Source organism: Euprymna scolopes, chromosome 5 (genome assembly GCF_053919585.1).
Source record: "Euprymna scolopes isolate OS-2025 chromosome 5, ASM5391958v1, whole genome shotgun sequence".
NCBI lineage: Eukaryota > Metazoa > Mollusca > Cephalopoda > Sepiida > Sepiolidae > Euprymna > Euprymna scolopes.
The window spans coordinates 173,988,486-174,011,603 of record NC_136486.1 but is presented as its reverse complement, the minus strand read 5'-3'; the positions used below and the strand labels follow the sequence as shown (position 1 = coordinate 174,011,603).

Genomic DNA, 23,118 nt, shown 5'->3' with positions numbered 1-23,118 from the left:
CCCGTGAACCGTCCTTCAACCGCTCCGGGTTCTTGTACTCTAACACAAACTGCGCTAGGTGTTCTCTTACATGGGTCGCGGGCACCACGTCCTCGTTGACAAAAATGTCATCGATGTAACCAGATGCTGCACGGCTTACAACTTCTTCCTGAGACAGTACTTTGCTGACAATTGCTCTCATGATCAGGGGAGCCACATTCAAACCGAAGCCCAGACGGGTCAGGCAATATTTTTTCCCATCGATTTCCACAGTATGGTATGGCCACAGTGTCTCATGGACCCGGACTTGTAGGTATGCTCTCCTGAGGTCCAGTAGAGACACGTTAGCACCTTTTTGTCTCCATTCGCGCAGCTTAGCCGCACAAACATCTGCGTTGGCCGTAAACGCGTCTACGTAATGATTTAGCTCCCGGTAGTCCATTACCGGGCCCACTGATCCTGTAGGGTTGGCAACGACACCGCCCAGAGCTTTTATGGCGTCGATCCCTAGAAGTAAGTCAAACCCCAGCGGTTTGCCACGCACCACCAACACATCGATTCTGGCAGACACACCTTCGTCAGTGGACACAGAGACCGCTCCAACACCGCAGCACGAATGGGACATTCCACCAATCGTTTTGACATCTATGTTCATTTTTCTCCAAGACCGACACCGGTCTGCATGTAAAATAGTCCTAGAGCATCCTGTATCAATAAGCGCCAAACATCGCGTCCCGTCAACCTGTATGCTTATCACCGGGAGCGTCGTGCTCGCATTTTGGTGGGGAAGGAGACTGGCGCTTATGCGCCCTCCCCGTGCTCGTTTCCCGAGCAATTCCGAGCCCAGTGTCCACTCTCACCGCAACGGTAACTGGCTAAAGACTGGCGAAAGAGAGATTTCCAAGATGGCGTCCATGGGCTTTTATTAGCGTTTACCCAATGGACGCCATCTTGGAAATCTCTTTTTCGCTCAACCCAAAACAGACGTATCCGAGGTAAGCTCTATTTCTCATTTTGGTTACTGCTAATTCTGCTACAAAATGCAACAAAGTAAAGTCAGATAACGTGACTGAGGCGGGATGCAAATGATTATCCCGCTTGATAAAACAGGCCAGAAATGCAGGTGTCGAAAGATATTGCATCGAAATGACGCCACACATTAAAAAAATAGAGTTTCTAGTCAGTCGAATTCAAACATGATATTCGTTTCGTACGAGCGCATCTTATTTTCATACTGTTCGTTCACATTAAATGGAGATGTAAAGCGATGTTTTACTTGATTACAAAATTAATTTTTTACTCATGTATTATTTTATGATGCCAATTACTACTCAATATGATCATTTCATTTCTAGGAACGTGTGACGACATTTACCGGTGCTTCTGCATTTACAGACCTGCGATTTCCACGAAGTTGGCTCGGGCTTACTCGGTAGCCGATGGAAATTACCGGAAAAGGTCGTCCGAGCGTTCCTCAATTTTTAACGAACGCGCTCCTTTTAGCTAATACGAATCTATGACGGCTACATTTTTTTGTATAAATTAGAAGAAATAAAAATAATTTTAATCGCGCATGGTTGTTTTGGGGTTTTCCTTAGAGTTGGGTTTGATACCTGTTTGTAATTTTATTGATTTTTTTCCCATGTTATCACTGTTTATACTTATCATTTTCTCCAAGCGGTTTCACGTTTCGCGATCAGTCGCTTCCGGTTACTGGTCAACGGCCGAGCACACATGAGAAACTTCATTGAAACCGCGGCTCGGTAAATGCAGGAGTGTCCATGTATCAATATACAATGAAGAGATGGGGTGTTAAGAATAATGGAATTAAACAAGATTTTACATCTGTTACGATTAACCGTTTCATTTAAATCAATATTAGAGTTGTCGACATCTGTGATATGAAAGGAATATAGTCCTCGACAGAAACTCATTTATAAGTAAAATGAATGGATATATACATCTCTTATAAGCTATGCCGATGCAATTTTAAAATACTCCTTTTAATGGTTTGGTGTTATATTGTGTGAAATATTGGTAGATAAATACATACATGGTATATCTTATATATAAAAGGCTATATGCCTGTCTGTCTCCATATTTTAAAACTCCAACTCCTCTGAGACTAAAAGTCGCAGAGCAGCGCTAGAGGCTTTAAATGATTGGACTTTGTATGGATCGTTCTTTTATGGGTCTTTAGCCAGTTAAAAATTTTTTAAGGGGGTCATAAAATGGGTCAAAAATTGAAAAAAAAATCATTATACATTTTGTACATTTATCTAAGTTTATTTTAATTTTTAATTTTTATCAATTCATATGCCTGTCATGTTTGTACAGTGGTAAGGTTATCGGCTTTGAATGCTACAATTTCGGTTTCGATTCTTGCTGATGCCTCCCCCATAGTTTCATTGTTTCTTTTTGAAATTACGACTCGATAATAATATATACGAAATATGGACAAATGGAAATATCATAGACAAAGCCGGGCGCCCCCGCGGCTAGTTTTACATATACGTGACAACAATTAACTGCAATAACAAAATATAAAACATATTTTTATTTATTGACGCATATTTATGCATAGTAGAATAATCAGACAGATAAACAAACAGCAAGTTAATTGATTAAAAATAATTAGGACTCGTCATTTCACTATATATTAGATTATAACCGTGCTTCATTAAAGCCATCATTACGTGTTCGTTCGATTATTTTATACACTATGGTGTCAAAGAAAAGTAGTCAGTATTTTTGAACGCACAGGTGTGAACTTGGAATTTTAGAATAAGCAATAAGTATCGACTTCTCTCTGCTCCTCCTTGCCCACTGGTCAGTAGTTAGCAAGCAAGTCGAATAAATCATTCCTTGTCTTCAACTGTTTGTTTCGTTTTTGTACTTAAATTCTGGGTCTGAAAGTACTTATTTGTTGGCAACGTTTCCTCGATCGCACAAGATCACTTTGACGTTCATGTATTTTGGTTGTGGCTTGTGAGACATTAACCCTCGCTTGAGAGGGGGTAATGTAATAATATCACACGTTAAAAAATTTGTTACTTGAGAAATAAAATTGTTAAATAGAGATTGAGGGTTCGAACGGAAGGGCATGCAAAGTGGAGGGGTGCATAAAATGAAAATGGAAATGTGAATCTGTGACTTCCATCCCAGAAGAATGGCTCGGTCTCTCGGCTGTGGGACATCAAACGCAGCTGGCAGAAAGTGGGAGATACAGTTCTTAATCACTTTCTCTTTTTTTCTCACTCTCTCTGTTACCCTCTCTTCCCCTCTCGTACACATCTTTTTGTTTTCTATCTGCGAGAAACTGAGATTAAAAAGTAATAATAAAAAATATTCATCTAAAGTACTTTTGGCCAATTCCCACCTTCTAATGTAATCACCGACCGTTCTTTCTCTCTCCCCCTCTCTCTCTCTTACACATAGCTGTCTAAAAAGGAAGACTACCCTGGCTTTCCCCACCATTCTTTTGCACAGCAGTCATTGTCCTCATATGCAAATTAATGCTATATGTATATTAATAAACCGTCTATAAATGAAAGATATTTTTTATTTCTCTTTCCTTTCTTGATTCCGTTACCAAACAGAATAGACAGAAGCGCCGTCGCTGGTGTAAGTCACGTTTTGCATTACTTTCGTCACACTATTCCTGTTCTGTCATAAATAAAACTCCTTAAGCCCAAACCTGCCTCCGTATTGTTTTCAATCCCCACCCGAATTAAGCAGCATTGACGAAACCTGGATTACAACAGAAGATGCACGGGTGTATAAAGTTTATATACGGGTAACGATAAGGTGTGCAACAAAGTTCTTGTATCAATTAATGAAGTAAAACTAGCATTCGATCTCAAAACAATATCACATGAACATAGGAATTTTACACGTGCAGAAAGAATTATGTAGATTTCAAATCAAATATAATTTTCTTTAATTAACCGACTTTATAAATTGGCTGAATAATGAAAAAATGTACGATACGCTTTTTTTCATGATACAAAAGTAAAAATTGTCTCGCAGTCCGAATGTCTCTTGTTATTGATGTCAGTTGTGCGAGCATTTATCTTATCTGTCTAATTTTTATGTGTTTATGTTTATGTTATGAGACAGTTTGATGCTCCGTACGTCCTTCGCTCTAATCCCCACCATCCATTCTGACATGTCTGTCTTTATCAAATGCTGTTTTCCAATATTTCTAGTTATAGGTTAGACTATCAAATCTGCATTCCGCACCCTCCCATGTCGCTTCTCTCATCCAGCCTGTCTGTTCGTTGTTTCTTTAAATGCAATCTTGATCATTCATCCATGTATTTCTTTATGCTTTATGATTTCTTTTAATTGCAGCATCATAATAATTACGTCGTCTGGGAAATGAGTCAAAGTTCTCAGCACAGACGGAATAAAGTCCGGAATACAAATTTCTTATTAGAGTCGTCATCGCATATTTACAAGAGGCTCTGTCTGTCGGGAAATATGCTAAATTTCAGTTTAAAATAGAATTTTAGCGATAACCGCGCATATTGAATGGACTCGTCTCATTTTAGATGTTAGAATTGACGGTAGTAAATAGTAAATCACAACGACCTGACAATCTGGTGTTTCAAGTTCGAATCCAATTTTTCCCCCCAAATCACTTACACTTTGGATATTGACAACATTCACGTGGCCTCTCCTGTAAGTACTCGGCGATTTTTTAAGAAAGAATTCTGACTAGAAACTATCGGTGAAACCAATGCCAACAATAAAATCTTTGGATTTATACGATATGATAATGATTTTAGATGTGCCTAAGGATTTCTATAAGAAGTTCAGTTTGTCATTTGATCTACCTCGTGTACATTTCTGTCGGTCTTCCATGTCAGTGTTCGCATTAGTATTTCCAGCGTTTTATTTGAGACTTTGCCCGTTAATCTTCGAATCTTTATCGAAGGTCCATCGTTTCGTTGAATGGACATCTTTGATTATGGGCAAAGTGTAGTATCTGTTCTGATAGTACACTAACCCTTTTTTGTCCTTGGTCAGTAAAGGAGAAATCGTAAAGGCAATTTTAATTATTGTACTAATCAATAATTCCTCTTTTTTTAACAAGCTCAACTTGCTCCACATTACAAAACCGATCTTGTCTCTAAATATTCTCGTTGGGAAGTATGTCAATAGGAATAATCTTAGGCATATGCAATTTAGTAAATACTTATCTCCCTTGTCTTGGAAACTATTATTTGTGCATTAAAAACTGATATAGTGTCATAATTTGCTCTAGTGGAAATGCAAATCGATAGGGATCCTTTTAGCTATATCGAATTAAAAATATTCTCCTTCCTTCTTTAGGAATTGTATTTCCTACACATTAAAATCTGGTCTTGTGTCTAACCTTTTCCCTGGTAAGGAGTCATGTCAATTGGGCTACTCTTAAACATATTATATTAAACACATTTTTTCCTTTTTAAAAACTGGATTTTGCGCATATTAACAAATTACATTATGTTTGACTCTGCTTCTTGGGAAGGCAAAATATGTAATCCACATAAATTTTTTCTCCCTATTATTCGGAGTTAAATTTTCTGCACATTAAAATCTGACCTTGTGTCAAACTTAGCTGATGTTGCGAATCAAATAAATAATGATACGTCTAAACATCACTTCACGAGGTTTAATCTGTTGGCATTTCGCACCTCATCTTGAAATTGCAGCTTGAATAGATGTATCTTAGCAGCGATGCTATTCTCGTTTCTATCCCAACGGCATTTCCCGTTTCAACAACAGCTCTTCTGTGCAGACGTTTAATTATTTACGCTTAATTATCGCGTCTTTCGGGAAATTAGTGGTCTCAATGCTGATGAAATTAAACCATGAATATTAATTGTTGAGCATATTTTAGTCGTAGAAATGGCCACTCAAGTGTTGAGAAACATTCATGGAGCTAGTAAACTTTTATTTTACTTAGTAATCGATCTAGACTTCATTCTGTTGACTCGAATAAGGTTGCCAAAGCGTATGGGCGCGTGTAAGAAAACAAATCGCAGCGGAAGAATAGTTGGTTAGCGAAAATATTAGTAGTAAAAGCCGTTAAAGCAGGTATGCAAATTAGCAAGTGTGAGCGAGCTTACTTCACAAGAAAAGGAGAGAAAATACACCACGTGGTCGAGGAGAGAAGTAGAGTGAGAATACTGGGAAAGATGGGGGTGTGAGCCGAGGGCGCGAAAGCACTAGCTAGCGCCGGCGTTCGGAGGCGGCGACAGAAATATTTAAAAAGCTCACGTGCGCGAAAAAACTTTGGAAATATAATGAAATACGTTATTATGGACCACGAATAATTGCATTCATTTACACTTTCAAAAATTCGAGTAGGATTTTTATTTCTTCCTTGTTTTATAAGGTTATAAAAGGGACAGGGCGGTTGCAGAGTGTCTCACCATTGCTTCAGGATAGATTTCTCACGCAACACTCTTCTTGGAGAGTTTTCCACAACCACTTACTTTCTTAAAATTTTTAGAGATTATTTTTCAATTTTTTAAACGTTTTTTGTTCAGATCCAACGTTACCAGGTTATTTTTACTCATGTAGCAATCGATGTAACAGAATTATATTTTATTCTGTCTAGCCATAATTTACCTTTTGATTGTTGTATCATATACTTTGTGTCGGTTTCTTTATAAAATTAAGTATTCCTGCCAGGAAGATTTATAAAATTGACACATTCTTCACTAATGTCTTAAAGAGCAAAATAACTTTACGTAATTAATAAAACATGCTTCACTATTTTTCAAAATGTTTTGGCTATCAAAAAAAAAAAAGACATTTTTTTTTAGATTACTTGATGATCTTACAGGTAGGTAAACGGTTTTTATTCATAACAACTACTTAAAAATTGACTTTGATGCCGTAAAAAAGCACACTCATTGTAAACACTCAAGGCATAACTTCGAAATCGATTTCTGTTTATATCTACTCCGTATATAAGCTTTAGTCGAGTAATTTAATCTGTGGACCAAATACTTACCGGAAACAGTATTTGTGGACGAGCACGTAAGACATTTTTAGAAGATTTAATTTTTAATAAGTTTGATTATAATGGATTCTATTTTAAATTCCTTTAAAGTAGAGCATATTTGTGCTTTGCTTCTTATGTTTCACAGATAGACATAAACATAGATAAATAAATATGTAATAGATTAAGAAGAATCGAGTACTTCAGCTAGTTTAGCTATGCAGTTTGCATGGGTGAGCCAGAGAGATAGAAAATAAATGTTTGAGGTTGTAAAGTTGAGGCAACAAATGGGAAGCCAACTATTTACGATAACAAAAACGACAAAAGTTGCCCTTTCACAACACAAGCGATGACGTAATCAAGTTTTGAGAACAAAGGAGAAGATTTCAGATTTTAGTTACCGAGAGATTCGCTTGACGATACATCGTCGACTTTAGACCTTAGGAAGCCAAGCCGGCGTTACGGTCGAGATTTTAAATCTAGTAAAGTAACACTGCGGCTCCGAACTCCACGGAACTGGAAATATCTGTTCATGGTATAACTAGAATTTGTCCTCGTGTTTCTTTGCGTCGGAAATGTTTTTTTCTTTCTTTTTTTTTTTTTTTGAAGCGTTCAAGTCGAATGCCAGCTACCAGTAGCAAATAAAAGCAACCATAAACTGTTAGGAAGTATTAACCTTGATTTGTGCGCTACGTAAACCTATGTTATTCGTTCTTTTATGTAATTGTTTACGGATGTTTCGAACACTGACACACGCCTGCGCACACGCATTGGAATCACTACACAGCACGGACTTATACATACAATTAAAACACGCATTGGTGATTATAGATGCACTCTAAATGACTTGGACGACAATATACGGTGCATAACATACATTGTTATAGACAGTATATACTCAGTATGTAATATATATATATATATATATATATATATATATATATATATATATATAGAGAGAGAGAGAGAGAGAGAACATAACTTCATATATATGGTGTTCATCCTTACATGGGGATACGAATGTAAAATAAAACGCTATATTAAAAAAAGAAAGATTCTAAAATGAAAATTAACTTCATTTGACCAAATATCAATTCATCTCTGCATTAATAAAATGAAGATTCTACTCTTATGCGTGTGCGTTTTTCGCCAATATGTAACTTTGATAAATTACTCTTTTATTTACTATGAATCGAATCTTTAATACAATAAAATATAATAAGCGAAAACAAAATTTCATTGTAGAATATCTTACTTAAATGCATGTTAAAGTGACAATATTTTGAATTTCTATCTAAGCCCCCCCCCCACCTAGAAACATGCCTTATCCCGAGAAACGCCGAGTAAAAATCCAGATAATGATTCATCGATATCAGTTTACATATTAGTTTTAATAAGAAGATAATGGTTTAATTCTTATGTGTAAAATAAAAAGGGACTTATTGAATTAAGCTATAAAAGTTGTGCTTGTTCGTTAGGTTAGGTTAGGTAGGGCTTGCAAGTTAGTTCAATATAAATAGAAAATTGCCAAATACAATGTTTGAAGGCCAAATTCTTCAGAATGGCCAATTTCGCGAAATCTCGCTTTTAAAAGGCCAATCTGGATCTGGATCTTGACCTAGACCCTGGACAAGAATATATGATCACTGTTTTAATAATATGATAAACAAACTCTTAGTAATTTCAACGTGCAGCAGTTCTCCATAGAAGAAAGAAATCTTATCGTAAAAAGAGAACATTCGAGAGAAACAGGGGAAAACATTGTCTGCCAAGAGGTGCTGAAAAGTAAATTAAAGTCTGTCTTTTATAATGTGATTTTATTATTTGTATTAAACTATGTAGCACCATAATACTTTCTGAGTATTTATTAGTATTTATTACCTCTATTTGGTTAGTTTTATATTTAAAATACAATGGACGGTATTTAATGTAAATAATAATGCGCAGCAAATATGGGTTTATTAAAACTCATATTTGATGCGTGTTATTGTTTTTTTTTTTGTCCAACAATCTAATTTTTGCGCTACCCAGAAAAATATTTGTTGATTAAATATATTTCTCATTTCGTGGAATTTCCACGGGTCTTCTAGTTTTAAATTAAATTTTAACATGTAATCTCTTTAAAAAGATGGCGACTTGAACTTCTAGTTCTATAGGATCAAATTTATAAAAATAATATTTTCAAATAAGAATTTTAAAAGCTTTCTATAATTATTTCGATTGAAGTTATTGCATATAAAAATAGAAATTGATACAGATGCAGATAAACACATCTGCTTAAATGGAATTGAACCTAAAAAAAACATTACTCAAAACTCTGAAAGCAGATTTTTAACTGTTATTAAAACTCGCATTTAAAATGGCCAACCAATTTTTCATATGTAATACCCATTACATTTTCAACATAAAAATTCGTATAAATACTACCGTAAAATCAATATTTGAATTATAAATACGTTTTTATCCTTTCTTATATTTTGTTATTTTACATTAATGGATGTCGTAGATTTATTTATATCAGGTTGACAAGAAAGGTTTTGCGATTTTTAACTTTTAAATTCAGCCCAAACAAACTTTATTGATCGAAATAAGCACCATCAGAATCAAGACACGTTTTTGATATCGCATAGGTTTTGTGAAATATTTCTCATGCAGACTACAATGAATTATAGACTAAGTCACTACAGGGAAGCACGTGAAGTTTCCTCTCGGTGCACCGCGGTGGGTCCCCCAACTAGAGCAGGCAATCAATCGATTTGATTAAACATTTTGATCAAAATAAAAGTTTGAAACATCCTTTCGAAACATTATTTCACTTATTCAATCCCCAAGTAACGTCAGGTCTCCCTGCTAATATATTAAGTGATATGTTGCATATAACTTTACTATATTGTCAGATCAATAAAGAAAGAAAACAAAATGGGTAAGAAAACATCTTTAGACCATAGCATTTTGAAGCTAAATGCTTCTCACCAGAAGGGAAATGCCTACAATATACATAATATAAAATACAAATAAAAGATGGCTTAAGAACATTTAGATTAAAGTAAAGGATGTATATATCAAGAAATATTTTATGAATTTATTTTTTTATATATAATGCCTTGAATTAAAGTTTAAAATGAAAAAAAAGCAAAGTATCATGGTTCAATTGTGCTCTAAACAGAAACATTAATTTAGAATACGCACTTGTCATATCTAAGAACCTACTGTTAATTTTATATGTCTGGCTTTTCTGCTTGTGTGGTGATAATGGTTTGAATTTAAGTTTAAAATTAATATATATAAATAAATAAATGACAAAAGTCTATATTCCAAATTTCAAGATGTTGATCATCTTACGGTTTATTCGTTTAAGTACGTTGACATGCACAATTCTTGACAGCACCTGTTTCGTAGCGAAAAATCATTCGTTTAATTATTATATCAATCAATGAATCTACTCTGCCCTTAACTCGTCAGAAGAAATAGCATCTATCAATCCATTAAAAGGAAATAAAGTGCATATGGGCATGATTAAAAAATCGGAATAATAGTAGAGTAGACTCATTGATTGATATAATAATTAAACGAATGATTTTGCGCTACGAAATGGGTGCTGTCAGAAATTGTGCACGTCAACGTAATTAAAGGAATAAATTGTAAAATGGTGTACATCTTGAAATTTGAAATATAAACTTTTGTCATTTGTTTTTATATGCTCTGTAAAAAATTGAGTTTAAATACATTAAAAATTATATATATATATATATATATATATATATATATATATATATATATATATATATATATATATATATACTAACAGGGAAATTCGACGTTAAATTGAATGAAGATGTACCCATACATTATGCTTATAACACCATGTTCCTTTTCTTTTACTGACCGCCGTCGTTGAATTTCTTCCACCGATATAGTCGGAAAAATAAAATATTGGAAACTCTTTGCACTAGGCTTTCATACACAATTTTTAATTTAATTACAATCGAATATACATATTTGGAGTTTAAAGAATTTCTGTCCCCATGTATCACTTCGTGGTGAAAGTACACATATATTCGGCACATCGAGTTAAACGTAGAGAGTCGGGACCACTTCCATTGTCTTCTCCGGAGAATTTAATTTTATAAAAATGAGAAATAAATTTCATCAAAATAGGATATACTTGCAGTTTTAAAAGGCGGTTAAGCACTCGTAGTTTCTTATATTAAGAAAAGTACTTAGATATTCGACACCATTTCTATTGTCTTTCCAATAAAGCTTTATTTATATAATTTAAATTTTATAAGAATAGGATATATTTGAAGTTTAAAAGGATTTATGCTTTCATAAGCTCTTTAGGATCCACCTAACACCTCGAGAACGCTCCCTGTAAATTTTACGTAAGAATACACTTTCAGATATTATATAATTCCCTAAAGTTTTTTTTTGTACAGAACACATCTTTAAACCAAAACCTACCACTGCTGTTAGTAATAATAAAATAATAAGTAATTATTGATAGTAAACTACCAGTAAGACTAACATCTATAGATCAACCCTCTACAAGAGTATTTTTACGTTTGAGAAAATATGTGCACATTTAACATGTCTTTTATAGTAATCGGGAAAAATAGTAACTTTATAGTTCAATGGTTGAGGTTTCTGAAGAATCGGAATCGATAATTTTATCGGAATCGGGAAAATATTGAAATCGTCCCATCACTAATATATATATATATATATATATATATATATATATATATATATATATATATATAACTACTTAATTTACTCACATAAATTAATATACGAAAATATAGATTTATGCGTAAACTTTAAGTATTTACTTCAAAAGTGCTCAATACGTAGGTAGAGCTAGTTAGTAAGTTATAAAATGTATATGGCGATTAAGCTACACTGAATATTCCGCATTTCACCCACTGAAGAATCCTAGCGTCGATGAAACGCGGAATATTCAGTGTAGCTTAATCGCCATATACATTTTATAACTACTATATATATATATATATATATATATATATATATATATATATATATATATATATATATATATATATATATATATATATGGTTTTGTGTGTGTATTCTAAAAACCTTAATATATAAAATACGTATCCCTGTAATGGTCCATTGTATAAAACAAAACTACATTTTGGGGATTTGATACGTATACAGTCACTCCTAAGTTTCTATTCCTCCCAGGTTCACAATCACATCTAATGACATTTAAGCATCACAAATATGAATTAAATACAAACAATTTTGATCAAATAAGTCTACAAACTATTATTATAAAAGAAAAACAAAAACATCTGCGTTGTCGGCATCACCTGACATTAAAAAGGTTACATAATATAAATATTTACCAATTAACGAAACCCCAAATAATATTAGTGGTAATATAAATATAATTAGACATTTTAATCTGTTAAAAAAACGGGCAAACGTTAGACCATTTACTTTAACTAAGTATTTAATATGGTTAAATTAGTGCGTATTTCTGTAGTAAATACATTAATTAATGAATGAAACTAAGAGTTAAGAATAATAAATATTCGCCCAAACTCTTTCTTGCCAACTTTCGACTTCAACTGTAATCTTCACCGACCGTTCTCACTGTCTATTTCTCAACTATCAATAAATAAATAAATAAATAAATAAAAATAAATAAAATAAATAAAATAAATAAAAAGAAGACTGCCCTATGCTTCCCCTTCATTCTTTTTCAAAGCAAGCATTGTCCTCAGATGCAAATTAATGTCATATGTATATTAATAAACCGTCTACAGACGATAGTTTTTTTTTTCTCTCCTTATTTGATCGTCGCTTGTGTAAGTATCGGTTTTATTACTTTCGCCACAAGCCCCAACTGTACATCAAACGGATACCATAATACTTCGTTCGCTACACATTATAACAATAGTATTTTATACAAAAATTCAGTCAGATAAAAACTGGAATAGACTGATAGATAGACAGACAGTTAGAACTATAATATAGATATAAATGATTTAAAGCAAGGATTTTCGCAATTACCTGCGTTAGTTTCAGTATCCAATGTATATTCCAAATAGTCGCTATTTTCTCGGATATCAGGATCGACCGCTTCAATAAGACCGACTGGGGTGTGTATTGCCGTATCCTCAGGTAGATCGAAAAAGATGTCATTAGGAAGAACAGGGCACTTGTTAACTGGTATTTGAATTTTCACAACGGTTTCTGCTGTTTGTTTTGGTACTCCTGAGTCCTCTACCATCACGTGGAGTAGATACTCCCCACGCAGGGGTTCCACTGAGAGGTCCTCAATTAGTTCGATCGATCCTATCAAAACAAATCGATAGTTAAGATTAGAATTAGAACGCCACAATAAGTTTGATGCATTAACCCATTATGACCTGAATTATGATGTAGATGAATAAAAAATATTTTAATTTTAGTTAATTTAAATGTTAATGATTAAATAGTTAATTTAAATGGTAATGATACTTTAAGACTTTTTCACTATAACAATCTTCATGATAAAGTTCAATAGTTAAACTACCACTGAGAATTTTTGCAATTTATAAACTTACCTTGATTATTATCCATAGTGTTTGAAAAATGTGTTAATGACAATAAACGAAATCCTTCACTCACTGAGACAGATGGCAGCAATATAAGCAATGGACAGTTGCAATCTGGAGGTATCTAGCTTCTACCCAGATACAAAACTAATACATACAAGGCGTGCTTGAATCAATTCCAACTTTATTTATGGCGTTATATTCATTTATTTACGACGGAATTAGTTGAAGCAGGTCATAAAGGGTTAACATCAAATATTGAATTTTTTAAATGAGGATTGATTATTCGTATTTTTTTTTATTCTTCAGATCACTGATCTCATCTTAGGTGTTATTCTGACAACGTTTCGTTCGATATAACCTCCGGCCTTTTCTAGCTGTATTTAGCTGAACTCGCAAATCGTTCAGTCGAACTCGGGGATCTGCACAAAATTTCGAACAAAATCCGTTATTGGATACGCAGGGGTAGTTTCCTCTCGTTCCGTCAGCTATGCCTGAGTAGAAGTACTAAGTAATTCGCGCTTGTATTTTTGAATGCCGTCTGCACTGAGTATTGAACTTCGATCTTTAGACGTGTGTAATTTTACAACTGAATTTTACCATGTACTTTACTCACTACGCTATGAGTCCTTGCAAGGACCTTGTTCAACCAGATACACCTGAAGAAAGTTGGAGGTTATATCGACCTAAAAATTGTGAAAATAACACTCAAGATGAGTTCAGCAGTCTGAAGAAATCAAATAATACAAATTAATATAAGCGTTTAAAAGATTCGTAAAAGTTAAAGAAAAATTAAACATTTTTAGCAAAAAAAAAAAAAAAAAAATAGCATCTGTATATAAAATTAAACTTGCATACAAACATTGTAAAATGTATGAAGAGGTGGATATTATATGAAAAAGGATATGTAGGAACGAGAGTAAAAGTAAGACGTAAAGATAAAACAAATCAAACAAACGTAAAAGAAAAGCCTACAACACGGACAATTACAACGTTGACAATTACAACGTTGACAATTACAACGTGGACAATTACAACGTTGACAATTACAACGTTGACAGTTACAACGTTGACAATTACAACGTTGACAATTACAACGTTGACAATTACAACGTTGACAATTACAACGTTGACAATTACAACGTGGACAATTACAACGTTGACAATTACAGCGTTAACAATTACAGCGTGGACAATTACAACGTTGACAATTACAACGTTGACAATTACAACGTGGACAATTACAACGTTGACAATTACAGCGTGAACAATTACAACGTTGACAATTACAACGTTGACAATTACAACGTTGACAATTACAGCGTGAACAATTACAGCGTGGACAATTACAACGTTGATAATTACAACGTTGACAATTACAACGTTGACAATTACAACGTTGACAATTACAGCGTGAACAATTACAGCGTGGACAATTACAACGTTGACAATTACAACGTTGACAATTACAACGTGGACAATTACAACGTTGACAATTACAGCGTGAACAATTACAGCGTGGACAATTACAACGTTGACAATTACAACGTTGACAATTACAACGTGGACAATTACAACGTTGACAATTACAGCGTGAACAATTACAGCGTGGACAATTACAACGTTGACAATTACAACGTTGACAATTACAGCGTGAACAATTACAGCGTGAACAATTACAACGTTGACAATTACAACGTGGACAATTACAACGTTGACAATTACAACGTTGACAATTACAGCATGAACAATTACAACGTGGACAATTACAACGTTGACAATTACAACGTGGACAATTACACAAGTTGAATAATAAAAAATAAAACCTTGCATAAAAATAAAAAAAGACGAACAAAACTCTAAAAAATAAACAAAACTTTAACTAATAAAATAAAACGCAAAAATAAAAATATTTTTTTACTTTTTCTCCAATTTCGCATTAAAAACCAAACTTGAGAACAATTTTAGAAATGCTTCCAAGTATTTATCTCATAGACTTTTGACGGTGAATAAGTGATTAACGATACGGTTTGAAAAAATTAGTTGTGCCAGGTTCAAATCTAGTTCGTTCCACATAAGCGCTTTCATCAATCGCACACGTAACTATGCATCTAACCTGTAAAGAAAGTGGGTCGCTTCACTGTGTTAGAAAATTACATCTGCGAGTATTTCATATCTCTATGAAGCCACCATTCGCCTATGAATTACGTAACATTGTTACATATGGGTTGCTGCATCTACCACTAGTTTTTCACTCTTAGATATGATCGGAATAAGAGCCTAAAGTTTAATACATTCCGCACTATCGTCAAGTTTCAGCCCCTGGCACATCGCCGCTATGTTTTATCCATGTACTTGTTTTACAATTACTTTAATGGACTGGGCTCTGATGAACTCATAACACTTGTGCCCCAACAACGTACATATTTCAGACTGATCCGAAAAGTAGCAAAACACCACCTCATCAGTGTTGAGATACCTAGATGTCAGAAATCGTTCTACTAAAATAGTATCTTCTCTCGGACTGGTAGGCTTTGGAATTCCCTCCATGTTACCTGCTGACGTTGCTTATATACAGACGTTAAAATGTAATGTGTACAGACATTTCGCTGCACAACTTCCTACACTCCCTGTTAGACAGGATCCAAAATAGTAATCTCTTATGTTCCAAGTAGCAATATGCCCTGTTTAGTGTGAAAAAGTAAAAAAAAAAAAAAAAAAAAAAGTTATATATATATATATATATATATATATATATTAATTCAGCACTCGCCTGAAGACGAAAACATCCATATATATATATATATATATATATAAGACTGGAAATAAAGACGAAACGTTGATGAACGTATAACTTGGTTTGTTCTTTTTATTTCTCTATTTTGTCGAAATACTATTTGCATTATTCTCATATATATATATATATATATATATATATATATATATGTTTTGAGAAAAAATAGAAAAACCGAATGAAATCATTAAAATAATCAACGTTTCGTCCTTATTTCAGAGGACATCTTCAGGATATTGAAGTAAAAATGCAAGAAAAGAAAAAGTCATAGATCATACGAAAAAGAGAACAGTTTTTGAATCCTACCCATGTCGGAAAGGACAAACATATGTGTGCGTATGGGAAGGTTGGGTTGTTCAATGTCTATATATACACTTTTAAAAATGCGTTAAAATAAATATGTACACTTTTTTTCTCCTGTAAACTTATTCATTTTGTTGAAATATTTAAGGAAAAACGGTTAGCCAGGATCTGTTTTGATATTTTGTTCTCTGATTATTATTTTCCCTATGCTAGGGGCTAAATGGTAGAAGCCTTTTCTTTGCGTAATAGTATTAGTATTTAATATTAGTGCTGATTCTAAAAGTTTTCTTTTAGCTCTATCTATCACGTATTTAATAACTTCACATATCAAAAACGCTGGTGACCTCCTAAATAGAATAAAAATATGGACATACAAAATAAAACCATGCATAGTTTAGACATAATTTCCCTCTACACCAATATCCCAATCCAAAAATTCCCCAATATTTTTCACAAGCACCTAATCAAAATTAAAGTCGACCTACCTTTTTCCTCAGATACACTAATACAAATCATGAAACTCATCACCGATAGAACCTACTTTCAGTTTAATAACTCTTACTACAGACAGAAATTTGGACTCCCTTTGGGTAACCTTCTTAGTGGTGTACTAGCCTGCTTGTTCTTAGACTTCTTAGAAACCAACTCTTTTAAACACAGACTTCCTAACAACTCCACATATTTTAAATATATAGATGACATTCTTATTTTCCTACCAAAAACACACACAAATAGAACAAATTAGAAATAAATGAAATTCAGTGGAACCATCTATAAAATTTACACATGAATCCGAACAAGACAACTCCCTAGCTTTTCTAAACATACTCCTCATCAGATCAGAAACCGATATGAGTTTCAAAGTACATAGAAAGACCACACACAAAAACGATTATATTTACTACTACTCGCACCACAATGATAAAATAAAGACAGGCATGATTATTGTTTTTTTCTTGCGTGCCTTTAGAATATGCAGCCCCCAATATCTTAATGATGAATTTCAATACATTACGAATGCTTTAAGAAAACTACAGTATCCATCCTATTTCATTTCTTACCCAAAGAAAAATGCTACGAAAATACACTATAATATAAACAGACAGAAAAATAAAACAAATACCTCACTACTAAACAGACATCTTTTCATTCCCACCCACACCAACAATACAAAAATCTACGACACTCTTAATAGACTTGGTTTTCACTTGATACAAACAACTTCCTCAAAACAATAAAACAGACATTAAAAACTACCAAGCACTCTCCTAAAACCCTCACATCCGACGCCGGTATATATTCCATCCTATATAACAACTGTCAACAAGCGTACATAGGTGAAACATAGCGAAAATTGAAATTAAGACTTTACGAACACAGAAGAGATATAAGGAATGGTAACGCCCTAAATGCAGTCTTTTGCCATTGTGCAGAACACGATCACTCATTTGATTTAGATCATGCGAAAATTATTAAATACGTGATAGATAGAGCTAAAAGAAGACTTTTAGAATCAGCACTAATATTAAATACTAATACTATTACGCAAAGAAAAGGCTTCTACCATTTAGCCCCTAGCATAGGGAAAATAATAATCAGAGAACAAAATATCAAAACAGATCCTGGCTAACCGTTTTTCCTTAAATATTTCAACAAAATGAATAAGTTTACAGGAGAAAAAAAGTGTACATATTTATTTAACGCATTTTTAAAAGTGTATATATAGACATTGAACAACCCAACCTTCCCATACGCACACATATGTTTGTCCTTTCCGACATGGGTAGGATTCCAAAACTGTTCTATTTTCATATGATCTATGACTTTTTCTTTTCTTGCATTTTTACTTCAATATCCTGAAGATGTCCTCTGAAATAAGGAAGAAACGTTGATTATTTTAATAATTTCATTCGGTTTTTCTATTTTTTCTCAAAACATAACGTAATCCACCGCTGGTATTTTTATTTTTTATACATTCTGTCGAAATGGAAAACCGATCTTCTCTGCGAACATATAAGAGCATCTTAATCGCAGCAAATTCTCACAACAACCGAGAATTTTTCTGGAAAAATGTGTTGAAGCAAAAAGTCATACCTGCATGCATACCTAAATCTTTTAAAACATCAGACCATATTTTCCTGGATTACATTGAGAAATATCTTCTGTCATCTATAATATATTTAAATCACCAAAGCTCTCATCTTTTTCGGAAAGCCAGGACATTAATTACTGAATATCAACAGAATTAAAAGAAAACACTCAGATCAACTAAGAACGTTAACAGATATATCAAAAAATTTAACACGCGCCACACTTTTAAATTGGAAAACAAACTTGCGCAATTGATAAAAAACAGCAAATGGAAAACTTTAGGATGTCCAGACATTATTCTAAACCTTACTTCAAAACCACTCTCGGACATTGAAACTGAAGCTCTCAGTTTCGGTCTTAAATTCGCTCCCGGCAAACATTCGAAAATCACCACTAACACAACCCTAAAAAATTATAGACAAGATGACTCAGATTTTACTGAGGGCTTCATACAAGGGATAATAGCGTTAACAACTACCCAACCTCAAGAATTAGCATTACCAAAGAGATACATTGATGCCTTAACACTTTTAACAAAAAATAAAGGCATTATCATTTCACAAGCCGATAAAGGAGGTGGTATAGTTATAATAGATAAAGACATATATCTTAAGAAAATGCACACACTATTGGCAGACGGAGATATATATACTCCGATAGATTTAAAATCAATACAAACATATTTTGAAACTTTTAATAAATCCGTAAAAAAACTTATCGGAAATGATAAAAAATGGATAAATAACATAGAATACCACCCCACTATTCATTTATTATACGGCCTCCCCAAAACACAAAGAAAACGTCCCAATTAGACCTATAGTATCTAACATCGGAAGCGTCACCCATAAATTATCACGAGCTATTGCCCAAATTTTAACTCCACTAATGGGCACCATCAGCAATTCACATATCAAAAACGCTCGTGACCTCCTAAATAGAATAAAAAATATGGACATACAAAATAAAACCATGCATAGTTTAGACATAATTTCCCTCTACACCAATATTCCAATCAAAAAATGCCCCAATCTTCTTCACAAGCACCTAATCAAAATTAAAGTCGACCTACCTTTTTCCTCAGATACACTAATACAAATCATGAAACTCATCACCGATAGAACCTACTTTCAGTTTAATAACTCTTACTACAGACAGAAATTTGGACTCCCTATGGGTAACCCCCTTAGTGGTGTACTAGCCTGTTTATTCTTAGAAACCAATTCTTTTAAACACAGACTTCCTAACAACTCCACATATTTTAGATATATAGATGACATTCTTATTTTCCTACCTAAAAACACACAAATAGAACAAATTAGAAATAAATGAAATTCAGTGGAACCATCTATAAAATTTACACATGAATCCGAACAAGACAACTCCCTAGCTTTTCTAAACATACTCCTCATCAGATCAGAAATGGAATGATGATGATTCATTACAATTGTGAGGTCTGCCTACACGTCTGGTCCGCAAAGTATGGAAATAAAAAAAAAATAATAAAAAAAAACGTTTACAAGTGTTTTTGATATAGATGTACATAATAACACTTTGATAAGTATGTTTTAACTTAAATAGGGATGGTATAATAAAATTGTGGGGTCTGCGTGCGCGCCTGGCCTCCATAGAATGGAAATAGGCACAAACTTTAATAAAGACTTTTCATATCTATCTGCGTAAGTATACTTTGATAATTCTGTTTCAGTTTGAAGAAATATGGTATAATAAAATTATAGGGTGTTCGTTCGCGTCTGACCTCCATAGAATGGAAATATGTCACAAAGTTTAACAAGGTTTTTTAATATAGATCCACAGAATATTGTGATAAGTGTTTCTGTGTGAACAAGTATGGTATGATAAATTATGGGGTTTATCTATTTTATTTTTACTTTCATCATATTTTGCTTTGGTTTTGATACCCCCCAAATTCGAAATTCGAAGCTATCTCTTTACAACCCTTCCTTTTCATAACCTATCATACTTTCATAAATCAGAGTCCATTTTCTGTAGGCTGTTTTTGAGCCCAGTCAATGACAGGTACTTTTTCTAGTATATGGAAATGTTTTCTCAATTATTAAATCATTTCTCTCTGATAGGTTCATAAGAGTAGTGGTTGATGGGCAGAAATCAGAAGCTCTTAGTATTAATGCTGGAGTCCCTCAGGGGCCCATCCTGGGCTCAACCCTCTTCCTGATCTATATTAATGATCTTCCAAATCACATCCTTACATTATTCGTAGACATCTATGCTGATGGCACTACTATCTATGTTATAACATCTAAGACCGTAAACGACCAAGTTCTCTCTGATTCTCTCTCCTCTGATCTTGAACAAGTGGTATAATAGGGAAAGAGGTGGCTTGTTACTTTTAATGCATCTAAAACCAAGCTTTTATCTTTACATCATCAACGCTCTAATCCCCATCTGGCATCAACTGAAATGAATGGCTCTTGTCTTGGGGAGGCCTCAAGTTTTGACAAGCTTCTGGGCTTTACCTTTACTCCTGATCTTAAATGGAACACATACATTAAATCCGTTGCTAAGGCCGCTGGAAAAATGGTGGTATCCTTCTATCGATCCAGTAGATATCTTACTGCTGATGCAATTCTCTATCTATATAAGGGCCAGGTACGTGCAAGGATGGAGTACTGTTGACACATCTGGGCAGGAGCTGCTAGAAAGGACTTATCCTACCTTGATAGAGTTCAAAATAGACTTCTTAGCCTTGTGGGGGATGTCCCATTCTCTTCTCTCCAACCTCTTTCTCACAGAAGAGGTGTTGCGAGTTTGTCTCTGCTTTATCGTTTCATGGCAGGTGCTCGGCTGAGCTCCATTCTATGGTCCCCCCTTGCAAAACTTTCACAAGAAAAACCCGTCTAGCAGAAAACACTATCACTAATTTCCCCCACTCTTTGTGCCTAAACCTAAGCGTAGATTCCACGAGCAAAGCTTCTTTCTTAGAACTGCACGCCGATGGAATTGTCTTCCGTTTTTCTGCTTTCCAGCTGACTACAATAGGGTTGTCTTCAAGTCTAACATAAACCAGTGTTTGATAAGCCGTTCCATATAAGTAAACAAATTTACCGAATCTCCATTACTAACGGTTATTATATTGTCCAATTTCTACTTTACATTCTTTAACCCTTATCCTCGAGTGGCCTCTTGGCCTTGATAAGTGGTGATGCCTATGTAATATATATATATATATATATATACTTTTGGCGCATATAGATGCATATATATTCATTATATGTTATATTTTGTTAGAAAAATCAAGTTTATAAGTGTTAATACATGTTTAAAAATCATATCAATGCGCGTTTTAGAATAAATATAAAATACAATAATCTTGATTTAAAATTATTTTTCCGATGATATTTCGAGATAAATCCCTCTATCAAATCGAATACTTTTGCTTTCTTTTTTAAAATATAAACTAAGTAAATAAGCGAGTAGTTATTAAACATGTTTATATTTTTCATATAGTATTAGACTTTTATTTTCTATCCAAAATGACTGAACATTCTTATCGGTATAAATACTTTATATACACCTTAACAAAAGAAAACCATAATTTTCACAACTCACCTGAGTTCATGCCTAAGGCAAACTTATCGAAACCTCCACGCAGGAGAAAATAGGTTATTTGGTTATTTTCAGCGGTATGGTCATCATCTGTGGCCAGAATTTGTCCGATTGTCGTGTTGACCGACGTGTTGCGAGCAATATGGATGACTGGCAATTCAGCTATGACGGGCGGATTATCGTTAACATCAGTCACTTTGATGATCAACGCGGCAGAGTCCATTAAATGCGGGTCAGCATCATTTGTCACATGAACCTGCAGAAACAAATATGAATTTTTTACATTTGATTTTTGCAGAAACTTAAAACTGTTTCAAATTTCATAATTTTATCTATTAAAAATAATAAGAGTAAAAAACTAAAATTTCATTGTTTGAATTTGTTTTATCTTATTGATAAGTCGAATTAGATTTGTCTCATTTCAAATTCACAATATCTTTTTATGTCTTCGTGACGGTGTGGCCTGTTTGAACCGAATTAAAGTAAAAAACAAAAAAAAAAAAACAAAAAAAAAAAAAACAAACGAACAAAAAAAAAAAACGCCTGTGAACATTTTGCATTTGCTTTCTGCATTAATCGGGTATTAAAAATGTATAAAATTTATAAATTTGATCCATTAAAAAATTATAAGAGTATAAAAAAAACCCTAGAATTTCACAGTTTAAATTAGTTTGAGTGAATTCACAAGTCGAATCAGATTTTTATTCGTTTAGGATAATCTGACTCCAAATTCACAACTTCTTATGTCTGATTGGCGATGTGCCCAGCTTGAATCGAATATAAGTAAAAATAATATGAAC

At 33.6% G+C, this 23,118-nt stretch overlaps 2 protein-coding genes across 2 annotated transcripts in view; both read right to left on the bottom strand.

The window, feature by feature from the left end:
* Positions 1-13,235, bottom strand: part of LOC145277064 (protocadherin Fat 4-like) — a 221,787-nt gene extending 208,552 nt beyond the window's left edge. Inside the window, exon 1 of the mRNA XM_080128727.1 lies at positions 13,016-13,235. Within this exon, the coding sequence (XP_079984853.1) occupies positions 13,016-13,235 (220 nt within the window). The remainder of the gene's footprint in view (positions 1-13,015) is intronic.
* Positions 1-23,118, bottom strand: part of LOC145277040 (protocadherin Fat 4-like) — a 1,076,063-nt gene that overhangs the window by 442,694 nt on the left and 610,251 nt on the right. The window lies entirely within an intron of this gene.